The sequence below is a fragment of the Glycine max genome, chromosome 19, assembly GCF_000004515.6.
Source record: "Glycine max cultivar Williams 82 chromosome 19, Glycine_max_v4.0, whole genome shotgun sequence".
NCBI lineage: Eukaryota > Viridiplantae > Streptophyta > Magnoliopsida > Fabales > Fabaceae > Glycine > Glycine max.
The window spans coordinates 32332459-32351327 of NC_038255.2; the positions used below are offsets into that span (position 1 = coordinate 32332459).

At 38.2% G+C, this 18869-nt stretch overlaps 1 protein-coding gene across 1 annotated transcript; it reads right to left on the reverse strand.

Annotated features, from left to right (window-relative positions):
- Positions 1 to 3590: 3590 nt before the first annotated feature.
- On the reverse strand, positions 3591 to 4529 carry LOC100305865 (uncharacterized). The gene is made up of 2 exons (NM_001250945.2): positions 4312 to 4529; positions 3591 to 4042 (listed from the first exon to the last, which is right to left on the reverse strand). The coding sequence occupies exons 1-2, from the start codon at positions 4472 to 4474 to the stop codon at positions 3717 to 3719; spliced, it is 489 nt and encodes a 162-aa protein (NP_001237874.1). The 5' UTR covers positions 4475 to 4529; the 3' UTR covers positions 3591 to 3716.
- Between the last annotated feature and the right edge of the window lie 14340 nt (positions 4530 to 18869).

Sequence of the window (18869 nt, forward strand, 5' to 3'; positions counted from 1 at the left end):
AGGTAAGGGATGAGTTTATCGCAATTGGGGTTAGAATAAACATGTGTAGGGATCCTTAGGGGATCAAATTGGGGTTTATTTTGAGATGTTTATTGTATTGTAATTCCTCATGTATTATTATAATTATGAGATTGTAATATTGAGATCATGAAATTGTGATTAAAATTGTGTGTAAGTGATAAATTGAATATGTGATGAATTGTGAGATAACATGTTGCTTTGAGATCATAACATTGTTATTGAGATTGAGTATAAATGCAAAGTTGAACATGCGTTGATTTGTGAGATACACCTAAACATGTGATGGTGGATTGTGATGTTGTGATATGTTAAAATTGTGGACATGAAATTTGGGTGTGAATAAGTGTGTGGTTAACACTTGATGTGACAATACTTGTGTTGTGAGCTGTGAATTACACAATAACCCGACTGATGTTTCTCTTGAGAAAAATATTTATGCGCAATGTTAAAAGGAAAGTGTAGGATTCCTAGTTAGGAACCTAAATTGTTAAATTGTAGCGCAATATGTTAAATGTGTTTGAAACATGAGTGTGAGGTCGTGGGTATTGTATAATTCATGAGGAGTGTTTGCGTGCAAAAATTGTTTTAGGGGTTGGACATGAATCAGGAAGGTGAGACCCTAACGGATTATTCAAAGTCTAGGCCTTGAGGGTAAAGACACTCGGTTTGAGTGCTTCTTTAAGCCTATGTTGGTCCCATATGGTTGAAGGATTCTCGCAAAACAGAGTGAGTCAGACTGGTCACCTTATAATTTTACTTTGTGAGAGTGACTTGACATACCCATTGTGTGGTGTGTCTTGTTATGTACTCTTAAGTGGCTGAGTGTGGTTTTTCACTGACATGGTACCACATTGCATATAGGCTTGAGTCTTAGTATAAATGTTGCATAACACCTGTGAATTGTTTATTATTAAATTGATGAGTGTTTTTACGTCTTCACTCGAGTGTGTAATTCATGTGTAATGTGATTGGTGATTGAAAAATGAATTTTAAATGATAAAGTGGTGAAGTAATGTGAATTATATTAAGTTGAGTTGTGTTATAAATACTTCTATAATTTATATTGGTTATGTCTTTGTTTATTTGTATCTTGTGTGTTGTTTATGTTTGGATCCTGTGATATAAATACTCTCTGTGTGTTGTTTGTGTTTGGATCCTGTGATAATCTCGAACCTTGTGTTCGTGGGAGCACATGACTAGGTGGATGACTTTAAAGAACCTTGTGCTAGAGGACGCTAGAATACAATGCTCTGATAGGATGTGACATTGGAGCATGAATTTTTATTTCAATTGCATAATGTTATATTACTTTATTTTATTCCACTGTTTAACAAGATTTCTTTTGAAAGAAGCCAGATATGTTTATAATAAGTTTTATTTGGTAACAGTAAAACGAATGTGACCCTTTTACTCACATGAGCTCCTTTATGTTAATTGAATAAAATCATTTTAGTTAATTACACTCACAAAGTTTGTGTTTAATAATAATATGTTAGATAAGTATTTCTCATTGAAGATGTGGGTGTGTGTTTCTAATGACTCTGACATTAAGCAATTCGTTACCAATATCATCAATTATGCCAATGATTTTGTTGCTACTAATGCTCCTCTTCGCCAATTTAATTTAAATACGGTTGATATAGAGCAACTACAAAATCAATTGACAAACAAACTAGTGGGTAAAAAATTCTTACTCATTTTGGATGACGTATGGAATAAAGATCGTGGTAAATGGGTTGAGCTGAAGAATTAAAACAAGTATAGGCTGCAAGAAGTAAAATTCTAGTGATTACATGTAGTCATTTTGTTGATTCCATGATGGGCATTGTTCCCTCTCACATTTTAGAAAGCCTTTCTCAGGAGATGCATTACCTATTTTTGTCAAGTGGGCATTTAAAGCAGAAGAGAAAAAAATCCTTATTTGGTAAATATTGAGAAAGAAATTGTGAAAAAATATACAGGGGTTCAACTGGCTGTGAGAACATTTGGAAGTTTACTTTTTTCAAAGTTTGGGGCAAATAAGTGGGAATATGTGAGAGACAATGAAATTTGGAATTTGCCGAAAAAATGATGACATTTTATTTGCATTAAAATTAAGTTATGATATTCTGCCCTTCAATGTTTTGCATTTTACCTAAAGGATTGCGACTTCAATAATTTTGAGGTAGCTGTGCTTTTGGGGTCTCTTGGTCTCCTTGCATCACCTAGAAAGAATGAGACCGTAAGATGTTGCCATATACTATCTGTATAAACTACTATCAAGATCAGCCTTCAAGATTTTGTCAACATACACACGTGTGCATACGCACACACACATGGACACAAAAAAACCCACACATACACATAGATATATATAATACAAAAAAGTCATTAAAATTATAATAATATAAGAAATTGTAAATTGTTAACTTATGATCTGGGCAGGACATGAGTTATTACACTATTAATTAACAGAAGAGAAAATAGTTGGTGTATGTTATATATTGATTATAAACTTTAGTTCTCAAATGAATTATTATGAAATTATTATAAAGGGAATGTTAAGTAATAAAATCATTTGATTGCACAATTTTATGAACAAACCCTGATTTGAGAGAACAAATGCACAATGATGAGATAAAGAAAGAGATGAACCTACAATTGAGAGATATAAAAGGTTGTGATGAGCATAGCAAGTTGCAATACAACAACTACTGGGTCGAGAGTGCAACTGTGTACCAAAACATATAGGTTGAGTGCGAGGAGATAGAGGTCGAGTGCGTAATACGAGGTGAGGCGATGGTGATTTTTTCAAATACTTGACAATCCTTTTTTTTTTTGCCCTTTTAAGTGTTAAAAATTTTCCTTTGAAAAAATATGAAATATAAATTGAATAAAAAAAGCCATGTGGGCAAGTGTCTAATAGGGGTCTGATATTGTTTGGGTGATCAAATATCGTAACTGATATGATTAATGGATGGACTAACTTATATTTTGACATCCCTACTCTCAAGTCACACTGCTTATACACATGAATTCTCTCTAGATAACTTGTGTAAATGATACTTGACAGTTTTCCATTTCTTTAAAATCTTAAAGAGGTTCATACTTGCACCTAATCACAGACTAATGGTCCTACCATCTTCAAATTTCAATGACCTAGACTCTCTTTGTAATTTGTATTTGAGATTCTCTTTAGTCTTCACCCACTAGTCCCCTTTAAAAATTAGACTTATGTTAACAGTTTACTAGATGAACTTTCAGATTTAAAATTAAAAAAAAAAAAAATTACTTTGGTTCTAAGCTTTTCATTATTTAACTTGTAATGTACGAACAAGTTGATCTTCATTGATTCCATGGCTGCTAAATAATATAAAACTATTAATTACGTTTCACACAAAATGCAAATTTATGCACCGTGAATTAAGCGGATTAAACTTAAGCATAACACACGTAGTATTATTACGAATAAAATCATTTGTATGAAAGATAAATGATAAAACTGTATATCTTACATATTTCTATGATATAATTTCTTAATTTTTCTCCGACAAAAGCAAAATAACAAGATGACCAAAAGTCCAACCCTATTGACATTCTATGAATAACATTTCCAAATTGATTAAAAGAAATTTCACATGACCACTCTTATTAAACTATTATTTCAACATAGACAATGAAATCCATGGCCAAACTTCATAAATCATGGACCAAACCTAGTTAAGAAGAGAGGCAATCAACAATCCAACAATGAGCACAAGATAAACGAGACATTGTGAGGCCGAAGATGAATTAGATGAAGAAGAAGATGATGATGCAGGGGAAGAGGTCTCAGAGCCAGACACTGTTGTGATCTTCACCTTCATGCCTTGATCGCAATGGCCCATTGTACCACATGCAAAGTAACGTGTGCCAGGCTTGTTCAGTTTCACAACATCATTGCCACTGCTCATTGAGTTCACTGCATTGCCAAGATCACAATTCTTGTACTCACTCTCACTACCTAGTTCAACCACACTATGCAAAGAAGAGTACTTGAAAACTGCCACAAGAAAAAAGGATAAACACATAATCTTGTTAATCAAAGTAAATAGAATTTTGAAGGGGGAAAAATATTCCAGTTCATCTAAGTTGCTAAATTAGAGTTTAAATTTTATGAATTGAGTGTAAAAACTAGAAATCATTGTGAATATGACTTTTAAAGTGTTTAAAAGTCAAGAATCTTATCATAATGGTAATTTATAATGGAATGCAATTTTATAGTTAGTGCATTTAAATTAAATCCTTTAAAATTATGGGCAAGAAACATACCAAGTTGATCGCCAACCTTAAATGTTTGGCCTGAAACCCAAGAATTGAAGTCTGTTGATTCATCCCAACCTTGGCTTCCACCAACTACATGTTGTTCTGCCATTGTCTCCTTAGTGATCAAAGTAACAACCAATGCCAAGAAAATTGTGTTCTTGCGCCCCATCTCTCTCTCTCTCTCTTGGTCTCTTCTTTTTTGAATTATCTTCTTGGTTATGTTTGAGCATTGTTATAGTTCACTGCTATTTATACCTGCAATCAGTGAACATCTATGCCCCACCATTAACAACTTAGCATGTGATAATATGTTATTTAATTTGTTATCTTATGTATGTGAAAATAATATTAAATATTCTAAGTTGTTTTTGTACAATAATATGTTAGAACATATAAAGAATGCTTCCTTCTAATTGGCTCAACATAGCTTGACCATCATTTGGTCTCCGGGGCAAAACAAATAGTGCACTTTTGTGTAGTATCTTCCAGTGTTTGCATTGGCCGCCAAGTAAACTTTGGTGGGTACAAGTTGTGAAAGCTTTGCGTTCAAACAAAGTTAACATGAATCATCTCAAGGGGACATGTAGCTAGTCTGGAAGCTCAAATTTTTATTTATATGACAGATAATTGCCTAAAAAGAGAGGGAAAAAAATAGTAAAAAGAAATCAAATGGATATATACATCTAGAAGACTAGAACCAAACAGGTTTATGGCCAGCAGCAGCTGTTCTTACACCTGAGTGATGAGTAAATTGGTGGTATCAGTTAAATACATTACTTACCTGATTTTCTTTTGTTACAAGTAGGTGGTTAATTGTGGCTGTTGAGATTAGTTAGTTGGTAGTTAAATACTAGTTCAATAAGCTCTAAAAGAGAGCATTATTTATCAAACTCACTTGTATGTTGTATCTTTTGCCATTCAAATCAATACAGTGAGTTTCTTCTATGAAAGCCTTCTCATGTTCTTTGAACTCTGATTTTTTGCCTCAACATGTTGGGGTCACATGTATCTCATTCCTAAATTCTGATATCTTCAAGACATAACATAAAGGGAAAAATGAAATAGGGGAAGAAATGAAGTAACTGAAATTTTGATGGTCTTAAGAATGTGGAAAATTGTTAAGAAATCAACATGAAAAAAAAAAGACTGATATCATTATTATTATCATCTTCAATCTATCTTACTCAACAAGTTCCAGATATAACATTTTTCACGTGTTTCTCTAATTTATTAACTTAAATTTCTGAGGCAATCATTTTATTTTAGAATGAGATTTATAAATTAACTTAAAATGTAAGATCTGTTATTGTTTATTGTCTCATCGTTTGATTTAATACTTTTGAGCATAGACTAAAGGAGCTAAAGCTCATAGAAGCTTCTAAACCTCTGTAGAGTAGGAGACAATCAGTAAGAAATTAAAAGGCAAAAATGCATATCCTCCAATTGAAGAGATAATGTGTGTATCCCTTCCAATTAGCATTTCACAAGAAGGGTGTCTAAATTATGGTATGGTAGTGCAGTCAAAATAAGGACCTAGGCCCAAAATGAATTGAATTATAAATGGCCATAATCAGTACTAGTGTTTGAACAATGAACATAGATATTAAAGAGACAAGTGAGTTATTGATCTTCAAAGAGTCCTTATCTTGCAATCTTAGAACCAAATGTCTGTCTGTCCAAGAAGATCAATTAGATTAAGAAAATCTTATTAAATATGAATATGAAATAGCTCACAATGATTAACTGATATTTGACATGCACTGATTGTAGATGAGTTTCAATTACAAAAACTTTAAGCATTTATATTTCATCTGAAATATTTTCATGATGTGAGCTTTCCATTGTCAATTGGAATATGCATATATTTTTGGAAACCTTCTTGCGCCTAATGTAAACAGTGGTGAGTGCTTTGCACACATACAATGCATTACAATGCAACACAATAGATAGATGCAATAGCCATTTGCAACACCAAAGCAAATTACTAGTGATACTTCATTACTTTTGTAATTGGCCATTACTTAATCTTCACTAGATAACTTATATTGATCTCAGTGATCGCTAGTACATGAAGGCACTCGTTTCATACAACTTGATTCTTTCTAAGATGTAGTTCTCTTCCCATCAAGTGTTAAACTTTATTGAAAAAGGAAAGAACAACATTCTACACCAAGTCACTGGCATTGAATACCATAATGTAGTTAGCATGAGCATATTCCTCAATGAACTGAATGTTGTGCTTGTCCTCATCATGGAACTTGAGTTTATCAAGCAAATTCTCAACATCACGAACATCTGAAAGTGCATCACTTCCACCATAGCTAATGAAGAGAGGGAGATCATGGGGGATGTTGGAAAGGTTGTAGATTGGAGGGAATATTTCTCCATAATGCATAATGTTATTGGTATGTTCTCAGAATTTTAATAGTAACTATGGTTCCTGGAATTCGAGTACCAGGAAGAGACCTCCCAAAACAAATGATTAAAACTGAGTATTATTTTCTCTATCCATGTATTACAATAATCATCCTGTATATATAGGACTTAGATGATAGAGATAACAGACCACTAGCAAACTCTTAACTAAAAAGGTGTTGGAATATTCTGATAATAGAAACCATAACAGAATACTAGTACTAATAAAGAGGTGGCAGACAACATGTCTCCCTATACCCTAATTATTCATATTCCTAATAACAGACATAAATCAATTATAATCTGCTAAATATTTTGGTGTTGATATTTCCCTCTTGGGTCTGCTTGTCATTTCCACTTGTGATATCTTGCTCTGTATATCATCCCCTGCAACATCGAAAATGACCTTGTCCTCAAGGTTGAAGTCAGACTTAAGCTCCTCCCAGTCCTCCCATGTGGCATCATCTGGAGATAGTCCTTCCAATTGGACAAGCATTAAAAGTTTGGGAGATGAGGACTTCTGGTCCCACTTCGTACTGACGATCGTGAGAGGTGAAATCAGAGGCTTGATGTCAACAGTCTTAGCAGGAAAAGGTAAAGGTATACAGGTGAAAGATTGCTTAAATGGTTTGAGATGGAACAATGGAAGACAGGGTGAATGCGAGACCTGGCAGGTAAATTCAATTTATAAGCAACCTTACCAATCTGCTCCATAATCTGATAAGGACCATAAAACCTCTTTGCGAGCTTGGAGTGAGTGGTATTTGAAACATATGATTGCCTATGAGGCCTTAATTTGACCATTACCCAGTCGCCACATTGAAAATTCATGTCTCTGCGTTTGGTATCAACTGATCTCTTCATAACCTCCTGGGCTTTCAACAGCTTCTTCCGAAATAAGGCAAAAACGGCCTCTTGGTTAGTCAGAAAGTCATCCACCGCTGCCACTTTCGATGTTCCTATAACATACTGTGGGATAGTAAAAGGTTTCTTACCATACGTGATCTCGTAAGGAGAAGCCCCTGTTCCTAAATGTCAAGACGTATTATAGGACCATTCAGCCCAAATTAAGAACTTGCCGCAAGAGGCTGGCTTATTATGCATGAAGGCCCGTAAATATTGCTCAACGACACGGTTTAATACCTCTGTTTGTCCATTGGATTGGGGGTGAGAGGTCAAGCTCATGCGAAGCTTGGTGCCGCACAAGCGAAATAGTTCTTGCTAGAATTTGCTAATGAACAGTGGGTCGCAATTTCATACCAAGCTGTTGGGCATGCCATGAAGCTTTCCGACAATGTTCATGAAGAGCGTCGTGACCGTATGTGTCGTATACTGAGGAGATAACATGCCTAAGTGGATCCCTTTAGAAAAGCTGTCAACAACCACTAATATTGTGGTGTTACCCTAATACGCTGGGAGCCCGACAATAAAATCCAGGGAGAGATCCTCCCATGGTCGCGATGGTACAGGTAAGGGACAAAGTAGTCCGACAGGTTTTCTAGTCTCATACTTTGTATGTTGGCAGTCAAGACATGCTGCAACAAATGTCTGAACATCGTTTCGCATTCCGGTCCAAGTAAAATTATCTATGAGTCGTGCTAGAGTCTTCATGACTCCCATGTGACCTCCAGTCGGGGTTGCATGAAACTCTGTGATTATTAAAGGAATGAATTTGAATTCCATGGGCAACCAAATCCGACCTTCGTGTAGAATCAGGTCCTTGGCCATGGTGTGATCTGGATAATTCTCAGGGTGTTGTCGAAGATTCTATTGGAGCTCGAGGAAGGGAGGGTGATTGGCTAGTTCTCTTTTGAGGTCCTTGAGGAACACAAAACTAGGCGTGGATAATAATAGATAGGTGCTAGTCTGAGTGTTGTTGATTCGGGATAGGGCATCAACAACAACATTAGTGTTCCTTGAACAAAACTGAATAGAATAATCATAGCCAATGAGTCGGGCCAAGTATACCTGTTGTTCTAGAGTTTAGATAACTTGAGTCATTAACTCTTTAAGACTGCGATGGTCTGTAAGAATTGTGAAGTGATGGCCAAGGAGGTACTGTCTCCATTTCTTCACGGCAACAGTGATGGTAGCCAATTCCCTAACATAAGTGGAAGCCTGCAACAGTTTGGGACTGAAAGCCTTACTGAAAAAGGCTATGGGATGACCCTTCTGAGTTAACACGACACCCATGCCAATGCTAGAAGCGTTCGTTTCAGGGAAAAATGGTATGGAGAAATCGGGTAACCGCAAGACAGGGGTCGAAGAGACTGCTATCTTCAATTGGTCAAATGTCAGTTGTGCCGAAGGAGGCCATTTGAAGTTTTCGCAAGTTAGCAAGGTCGTTAATGGTGTTGCTATGGAAGCATAACCTCGAATGAAGCATCGATAAAACCTCGCAAGACCCAGAAAGCTACGCAGAGCTTTAAAGGATTTAGGACTTGGCCATTGTCGGATAGCTTGGATTTTTGCAAAGACTGGTTCGACCCCTTGTGATGAAACCATATGGCCCAGATATTCCACTTGTTTCTGACCGAAAGAGCACTTATAACTTCAGGAAAAACTTGCCTTCGAGAAGTACCTAAAATGCTTGTTCCAAGTGAGAAAGGTGCTACTCCAAAGTGCAGTTGTAAACCAAAATATCGTCAAAGAATACAATAATAAAACGATGAAGAAATGGTTTAAAAAGGTTGTTCATTGTCACCTGGAATGAAGAGGGTGCGTTGCACAAGCCAAATGGCATCACCCAAAATTCAAAGTGGTCGTGATGGGTTCTGAAAACCGTTTTACTGATATCATCTTCGTTCATGAGAATCTGAGGTTACCCCTGAAGGAGATTGAGTTTAGAAAACCAGCATGCACCTCCTAACTCATCCAGTAATTCATCAATGATGGGGATTGGAAATCGATCCTTCATCGTTATCGCATCGAGAGTGTAATAATCCACACAAAAATGCCAGGTCCCGTCCCTTTTCTTCACGAGCAAAACTAGAGAAGAAGACGGACTGGTACTCAGATGAATGAGGCCTTGTTGCAGCATCAGTTTCACCTGTTGTTCAATCTTCTGTTTCTGAAAGTGGGGATACCTATACGGTCTGACATTGACTGGTGTAGCGTCAGGGAGTAGATGAATGTGGTGGTTAGTGTGTCTAGAGGGAGGTAAGGATGTGGGTTTGGTAAAGATGAATTCGAATTTGGCTAGGAGTGAAGCTATTTTAGGAGTAATGTCAGAAGCCGTAGTTATTTGGGTTGAAGGAAGTTCTGTTGGTAGTAATTGGATGTGAAAAAATCCACTAGCTCCCTATTTGCGAACCAGTCGGCGCAGCTGGGGTGGAGTGATTGGCCGAAGCTATAAATTACTATCTCCTTTGAGCTCCACGACCCGACCCAAGTGGAGGAACTTCATAGTGAGGTCGTTATAATCCGTCAAGACGGGTCCCAAGGTCTTCAACCATTGGACGCTGAGAACCAAGTCAGCACCGCAAAGGGGCAAGACATAAAGATCAACAGTAAAAATGTGGCCCTGAACCTGCATTGGAACTTGGTCGCACAGACGCGAACATTCAATCTCATGGTTTTTGCCTACCATGACTCTCAAGGGTATCGTGGGTCGAGGACGAAGGTCCAGAGTGCGTACAAGATGCTCCCGTACAAAGTTGTGGGTACAACCCCTATCAACTAATATTATCACCTCCCGCTGCTAAATGAGGCCCATTAAGTGAAAGGTCTCTGGTGCTAAATGACCCGAAAGGGTGTTATTAGTCAGTCAATACTACTAACTTTTGTGTAAGAAACTGTTGTAAATTGCATATGACTCCTCCCATTTATAGTTTTTTTTTTTGTAGTATTGTAATTACTTTTTGTTAATTTAAGTAATAGGTACTCAGTATCCCAATTTTGTGCATTTAATGATCATTCCTTTTCAATTTTAGGCAAAATGGGCAAGATTGGTGAAGTGCAGAATTTAGGAACTCGCTAAGCCACGCCATGCGCTGGGCGAGCCATTCGCTAAGCACACTATCCTTCGACTAAGTGCGCAGAAGATTCTGGAAGAAGGATGAGTTGTATAGAGGCGTTGGGCGAGTGTCAACTCACTAAGCGCACCGCCTTTAACCCTTAGGCTAAGCAAGAAGACTGGAGCTAAGCCAGAAGTCACTTACGTGCGCTAAGCGAGCTCATCTTCCGCTAAGCGCGCGCCTACTGACAGGATTGCCTATTTAAAGCTGAAATCTCGATTTTGGAAGGGTTGTTGAGTTTTTTTAGAGTTTTTTGCTGTGGAGAGACTGAGAGAGAGCTGAGCTTGACGAGGAAGCCATCTTACGGAGCTTTGGATGAGATTTTGAAAGATTGTGAGGTTTCTAGAGGTGGAGGAGACATCCCCACTACTTGTATTTTTTCTATCTTTCATCTTCTCTTCTCATTATTGTAAAGGAAGCTTCCCTGCTATGGAGAGCTAAATCCTCAGTTGGTTCTTTCTATGGGGTACTTGATGTAAACACTTTCATATCTATCTAATGATGTTTTATGTGTTTACTGTGCTATCAGTACTTAATTCTAGTGTGTCTTTGCCTTCATCTCGCAACTGCATGCTTAGTTAGGGTCACTCAACATTGGGAAATGGTTTGATCCTTAGAACCTGATAGGACAGGGCTAGCTTATTGTAATTTCATGAGACATTGGGGTACCGTAACCTAGTTTTTGTTATGTTATGTCTTAATGTGATTCTGGTTATGTTTAGTCCAACAAGAGACATTTGAGGACGACGCTTGATAAGGATTAGACTAAACATGCACGAGACATCGTGGTTTAGTAGTCCAGGAGACAACAATAAACACATGAACATTGTTAGGTAGAGAACATCCTTAATAACATCAGGAACCTAGTAGGAAGACCAACATGTTGTCTATATGTCTTCACACACCACGACTCACGTGATTTGCCTTTGAATAGTTTAGTTTACATATGTGTCCATATCACACACCAAACTTTCATCCCAAGACACTTATTTACTGAGCCACAACTTTACCAAGTAAAACAAGTTCCCCGAGAGTTTGATACTCAGTATTCACTTACCGTTTTATACTACTTGTGCGATCCAATGCACTTGCCGGCCGTCGAACAAGTTTATGGCGCCGTTGTCGGGGAACTTCTTTCTATTTGGAAAAGTTTAGTTCAATTTTAAGTGTTTATTTTTTATTCTTTTATTATTTGTGAATATTTTTTTTGTTTACATATGTTTTCTTCTAGAATTGGATAACCGTTGTTTCTATCAGTGTTTTGTATGCATAGATCTCCTACAGGTAATCTAGTTCCTCTAGATTTGGAAATGGAAGCCACTTTAAGAAGGAGCAGAGCCGAAAGGAGAAGGAAATTGTTGCAAGACAGGGCAGTAGCTTCCATTTTAGAAGAAAAAGCTCAATCTTCTAATCCCGCATCGTGAAGATTGTTATCTCTATCCCACGAATAAATTGTGATTTTTGTCAAGGAGAGTGCTACAAGGACAATTGTTATTTCTATTCCACAAATAATTTTGGGTGGAGACAGGAGTTTAATCTTTACAATCACTATGAAGAAGAAAGAGCTCCTGATCTTGAAAGTGTGTTTGAAGAATTCATGGCATATCATGATAACGTTAAGGCTAATCAAAATTCAATGCAAAATCATGAGATTCATTTTGGAAAGAACTATTCTTTAGAAGATTATCAAAGGGAACCAGAGTTACAACCCTACCATCAAAATAAAGCAGAAAGAGGTTTCAATCTGGACAATTTGTTGATGCAATTCAAGGACACAATTGAATCAATTCAACGAGCATTTAAAAGCGCAGAAATTTAGGTTGGTAAGCTGGTAGAAGAAGTGATTCAAGTTATGGTCAGAAGTGAAGAAGTATTTGTAGAGGTTGAAGCTCAAGAGGAAAGCCCTGCAAATGAACATGATTTAAAAGAAAAAGATGAGGAGAAAGCACAACAATGGGAGAAATGCTCACAAGTACACACTCAACAAGAAAATATTCTCCCTGTTAACACATTTCCTCATCAACTGATTGTCATGGAAGAAAGGCATGAAGACCATGAGGTGCCCATCATTTTGGGACGTCCCTTGATGTCAACCGTTAGCTGTGATTTAGACATGGGTGAAGGTAAATTAGAAATAAGTGTAGAGGATCAGAAGATCTCCTTTGACTTATTTGAAGCAATGAAATACCCAGATGATAGTGAGGCCTATTTTGAAGAAGAAGAAGTGGAGCAGGAGATAAAATTAACAGCCTCAGACATGGTATTATAGTCTTTTTTGGAGAAAGAATTCAACAATGTGACAGAATACCTAGTCAGTGAAAATGAAGGAGAAGAGCTAGCTTGCATTGAAGAGCTAGATGATCCAGAAGATAAGTCTACTGGTCATGTGATGTTTGAAGAATTAGAAAATAGTAGACCAATGGAAAAGCTCAAGGTAGAACTAAAGACCCTTCTAGCACATTTGAAGTATGTATTTTTGGAGGACAATGAGGCTAAACCTATAATAATTAGCAACTCCTTGCAGAAGAAAGAAGAGGATTAACTGGTGCGGATTCTGAAAAGACGCAAAGCCACTATTGGGTGGCACATCTCTGATTTAAAAGGGATCAGTCCATCATATTGTATGCACAAGATTAATATGGAAGCTGATTACAAGCCCGTGAGACAACCTTAAAGAAGACTGAATCCAATAATGAAAGAAGAAGTAAGGAAGGAAGTGCTCAAGTTGCTGGAAGCAGGGCTTATCTACCCAATCTCAGACAGTTTATGGGTTAGTCCTGTTCAAGTGGTTCCAAAAAATGGAGGTATGACAGTGATAAAGAACGATAAAGATGAGCTAATTCCTACAAGAACAGTCACTGGGTGGAGCATGTGTATTGATTACAGAAAGCTAAATGAAGCCACCAGGAAAGACCATTACCCACTCCCCTTCATGGACCAAATGCTCGAGAGACTTGCAAGGCAATCTTTCTACTATTTCATAGATGGATATTCGGGATAGAATCAAATTGCAGTGGATCCTCAGGACCAAGAAAAGACAGCTTTCACATGCTCCTTTGGTGTATTTGCTTATCGCCGCATGCCTTTCGATTTATGTAATGCTCCTGCTACTTTCCAGAGATGTATGATGGCAATCTTTGCCGACATGGTAGAGAAATGTATTGAAGTCTTCATGGATGATTTCTCTATCTTCTGCGCATCTTTTGAAAATTGCCTATCAAATCTAGAGAAAGTATTACAATGGTGTGAGGAATATAATTTAGTGCTCAACTGGGAGAAATGCCACTTCATGGTTCAAGAAGGCATTGTGCTTGGACACAAGATTTCTAGAAGAGGAATTAAGGTGGATAAAGCAAAGATTGATGTTATTGATAGACTTCCTCCTCCAGTTAATGTTAAAGGCATACGAAGTTTTTTGGGTCATGCTGGATTTTATCGGCGATTCATAAAAGACTTTTCCAAAATCGCCAAACCACTGAGTAATCTGCTGAACAAGGATGTTGCGTTTGTGTTTAATGATGAATGTTTAGAAGCCTTTCATACCCTCAAAGCCAAGTTAGTCTCTGCTCCTGTGATTACAACACCAGACTGGGGACAAAAGTTTGAATTAACGTGTGATGCAAGTGATTATGCAGTAGGTGCTGTACTGGGACAGGGAAAGGGCAAAATCTTTCATACCATTTACTATGCCAGTAAAGTGTTGAACGATGCTCAGATCAACTTTGCCACTACTGAAAAAGAACTGTTAGCAATCGTTTATGCACTTGAGAAATTTCAATCTTACTTGGTGGGGTCAAAGATTGTAATTTACACTGATCATGCAGAAATAAAATATTTGCTACGCAAAGCTGATTCCAAACCACGGTTGATCAGATGGATATTGTTACTCCAAGAATTTGACTTAGTCATCATGGATAAGAAAGGATCTGAAAATGTGGTAGCCGACCACCTATCCAGACTAGTCAATAAAGAAGTCACTTCAAAAGGAAGCAGAAATAAAAGATGAATTTCTTGATGAATCTTTGTTTTTGGTTGCAGAGAGACCCTGGTTTGCTGACATGGCCAATTTCAAGGCAGTCGGTATCATCCCCAATGATCTCATGTGGCAACAGAGAAAGAAATTTTTCCATGATGCTCGATTTTATATATGGGATGATCCACACATGTATCTCCTTAGAAGATGTATGACAACTGAGGAGGCCAAGGGCATATTGTGTCACTGTCATAATTCACCATGTGGAGGGCACTATGGTGGACACAAAACAGTTGCTAAGGTCTTATAGTTAGGATTTTTCTAGCTAACACTCTTCAAAGATGCCCATCACCATGTCTTGAAGTGTGATCAATGCCAAAGAATGGGGGTAATTTCTCGAAGGAATGAGATGCCTCTTCAAAACATTATGGAAGTTGAAGTTTTTGATTGCTGGGGTATTGACTTCATGGGTCTTTTCCCTTCATCTGCAGGTAATGAATACATTTTGGTGGCTGTTGATTACGTGTCTAAATGGGTGGAAGTTGTGGCCACTCCAAGAAATGATGCTAAGACTGTGGTGAAGTTTATAAAGAGGAATATTTATGCACGATTTGGGGTGCCTAGGATTTTGATCAGTGATGGTGGTTCGCATTTTTGCAATGCTCAACTTCAAAAGGTGTTGAGTCAATACCATGTGAATCATAAGGTGGCATCCCCCTATCACCCTCAAAATAATGGGCAAGCCAAAGTATCCAACAGGGAATTAAAGAAGATATTAGAGAAAGATGTGGCATCAACTAGAAAAGATTGGTCGACCAAATTGGAAGATGCACTGTGGGCTTCTAGAACTGCATACAATACCCCAATTGGCTTATCTCCTTTTCAGCTGGAGTATGGAAAATCATCTCATTTACCAGTTGAAATGGAACACAAAGCATATTGGGCGGTGAAATTCCTAAATTTTGATGAAAAGGCATCCAGGGAGCAAAGAAAGATTCAGCTTTCGGAATTGGAAGAAATGCGACTGACAACTTATGAATCCTCAAGACTCTACAAAGAAAGAGTCAAGGCTTATCACGATAAAAAGCTGTTGAAGAAAGACTCCAAACTAGGACAACAGGTACTACTTTTCAATTTAAGATTGAAATTATTTCCTGGTAAGCTGAAATCCAAATGGTCTGGACCTTTCGTCATCAAGAAAGTTCGGCCTTATGGTGCAATAGAGTTGTATGATCAATAATCTCAGGACCCTAACAAAACATGGGTGGTGAATGGCCAAAGATTGAAATTGTACCATAGTGGAGAGTTTGAAAAGGCAAACACCATCTTACATTTGATATCACCCATTAAGGTATATGCGTCAAGCTAATGACGTTAAAAGATCACTTCCTGCGAGGCAACCCAATTCTGATTTCTTTCATTTGGTTTTTCATGCATTGCATAAGTTGGAATTTGCTTTATGATCATTGAAAAAGGGGTATATTAGTTTATACTAAGTTATAGATATTGGGGTTTGATCTAAATGTTTTGAGAAAGTGGACTGAAACTAACTTAAAAACATTTTCTTAAAAATAGTCCACTCGCTAAGCGCATATCACACGTTGAGCGCATCTCCTCCATGCGCTAAGCGCTCAAACCCCTGCATCTTAAGCTAATTGGGCTCGCTAAGCTGGCCATAGGTGAGCTTAGCCCAATTCAATTCGATCTGAATGGGGCTACACGAGAGTACACTCGCTAAGCGCATCGTGTTTGTTGGCTAAGCGAGGTGTACCTGTGCTAAGCCCTATTCCTTGGGGTCAAATTACTGGTTTAATTGAGCTAAGCACGACCCATTCATGCTAAGCCCAATTCCTTGCGACCTGAATAACGCTAAGCTAGAAGCCACTCGTTAAGTGCATACCCCCTCTATATGCAGGATGCAGTTTATTTGCTAAGCCGACCTTGAGCCTGGCTAAGAGCAGTTAAAAAAAATGTTTGAATTTGAAATTGGGCCCAACATGTCAGACTGCCAAGAGAGAAGGCGTGAAGCCAAACGTGTCTCTCTCACTTAGCGGGTTGACTCGCTAAGCGAGTTGGTCGAAAAGCAGATAAGTAGAGTGTAACAGTCGTTACACTTACACTTACCCCAAATATTTCAAAAGTTTTCCTGCAACTTCTCCCTTCTGAAATTCACGCATTGCATCTTCGAGCTTCAATCTTCCATTGTGCATCCAATATTCACTGAGCATCTTCGATCCAAGTAAGTTCCCAACTTCATTTATGCTTCTTCTCTTGTTAATATCTTAGGATAGAAGACATTAGGTTAGCAATTTAATTTTTAGGGGTAGATTGCGAGTAGAATAAATAAAAGTTAGGATTTTGTTAGGAATTGTAAGTGGTAGATAATTTCGATTATGTTGCATGTCTCATAGAGGCCTAAGACTTCTTCATCTGTGTTTTTTTTGGAAAACGTGATGAACTCGCTAAGTGTGTATGATGCGCTAAGCGAGTTCATCAATTAAGCCTTGAATATATGCATTTCTAGACAAACTCGCTTAGCCAACATGCCTGTGCTAAGCGAGTTCATCCATGTTGTTGAATGTTCATCTTCTTTAGGAACATCTCGGCTAAGCGGCATATGTGTGCGCTAAGCTCTTGAACACATCATTAATGACAAATCTGTGGCTAAGCGAGTGTTGTCTCGCTAAGTCCGGGTACCTTAGATAGATTTTTTTTGTTGACTGCCTTGCGCTAAGCCTAGCTTGTCTGAGCTAAGCGCTATTCATTGCGGCAGTGATTAGGCTAAGTGAGTCTCATCGCTAAGCCCACATAACTTAGTTAAATTTTTAAAGTGTTGCTCGCGCTAAGCGCCGCCCCCGTGGGCTAAACGCTATTTGTTGTGGCATGCATAAGGCTAAGCCAGCATTGTTCGCTAAGCCATTGTTTGAAATAAAAGTGCTCTAGGCTAAGCGAGTGCCTATCTCACTAAGCCAATTATGTAGAGAAAAATTTTATGTCATAACTGGCTAAGCGCACCCTTGTTGCGCTAAGCCAGTGTGTTGTTTTTCCTAAGGCGTGCTAAGCGAGCGGCGTCTCGCTAAGCGCACGTTGCCAATTTCAGTTTTTATTTTCTGTTTCAATTTTGATAACTTTTGGTCTAATAAACTGATGGGTTCTTTTTATTGTAGATGGCATCTAGGAAGAGAAAGAGCATTGCTTCTATACCTACAACTCAGTATGATTCCAGGTGATTCCAATCTTTGGAAGCTTGGAATAGATACACGGACAACATTCTCGGCCGAAATATCCTTCCAGAGAGAAATGTTAAGATTTATCATACTGAGTTCGATGAGTTCAAAGTGGAGTTAGAGAGGCGTAATCTACACAAACGCCTCACCAACCTCCAAGATGGAAGCATAGACGTGGTTGTGGTTAAGGAATTATATGCTAACTTATACACCCTAGAGGACCAAGCTCCAAAGCAAGCCAGAGTAAGAGGACACCTGATCAAAATAGATGCAGACAGCCTGAATGAGTTTCTTCAAACTCCAGTGGTATTAGAGGAGGGGGAATCTTTACCCACCTACTCTAGACTTTGCAGGTTGAGGTCTAATCCTCAAGAGATTGAAGCTAGGCTCTGAATTCCCCGCAAAGGGTTTGTTATGAATGCTGAGGGCCAACCATGGAAACTTCTTACAAAGGATCTGACTACACTGACCCAGACATAAAGTGTCTTCTCTTACTCCAACTTAGCTCCCACATCCCACACCTCAGATTTGAACATGGACAGAGACAGGTTGGTTTATGGCTTGGTAACCCACATGGATATGAACATCGGCGCCCTGACCCCAAGTCAAATCTCTTCTATTGCTCAGAGTAACTCCTCTAGGCTTGGATTTCCAACCTTGATCACTGCCCTCTGTAGAGCTAGAGGAGTTATCTGTGACAGTCTGACTTATGAGAGCCTGAGCCTAGCCATTAATTTGGCCTACATTAAGAAAAACTATTGGAATATGGATGATCTGACAGTTAACTTCAGAGGGGCAAGGAAGGCAAGGGCTCGACTAGCTGATGTTCCTTCTTCTTCTACTCCACCAGCTCCTCCCACATATGCTACTCCTACACCAGCTCCTCCAGGCCCATCTGCCCAGGACTCTCAGTGCTTTGAGTCCATGCTTCTG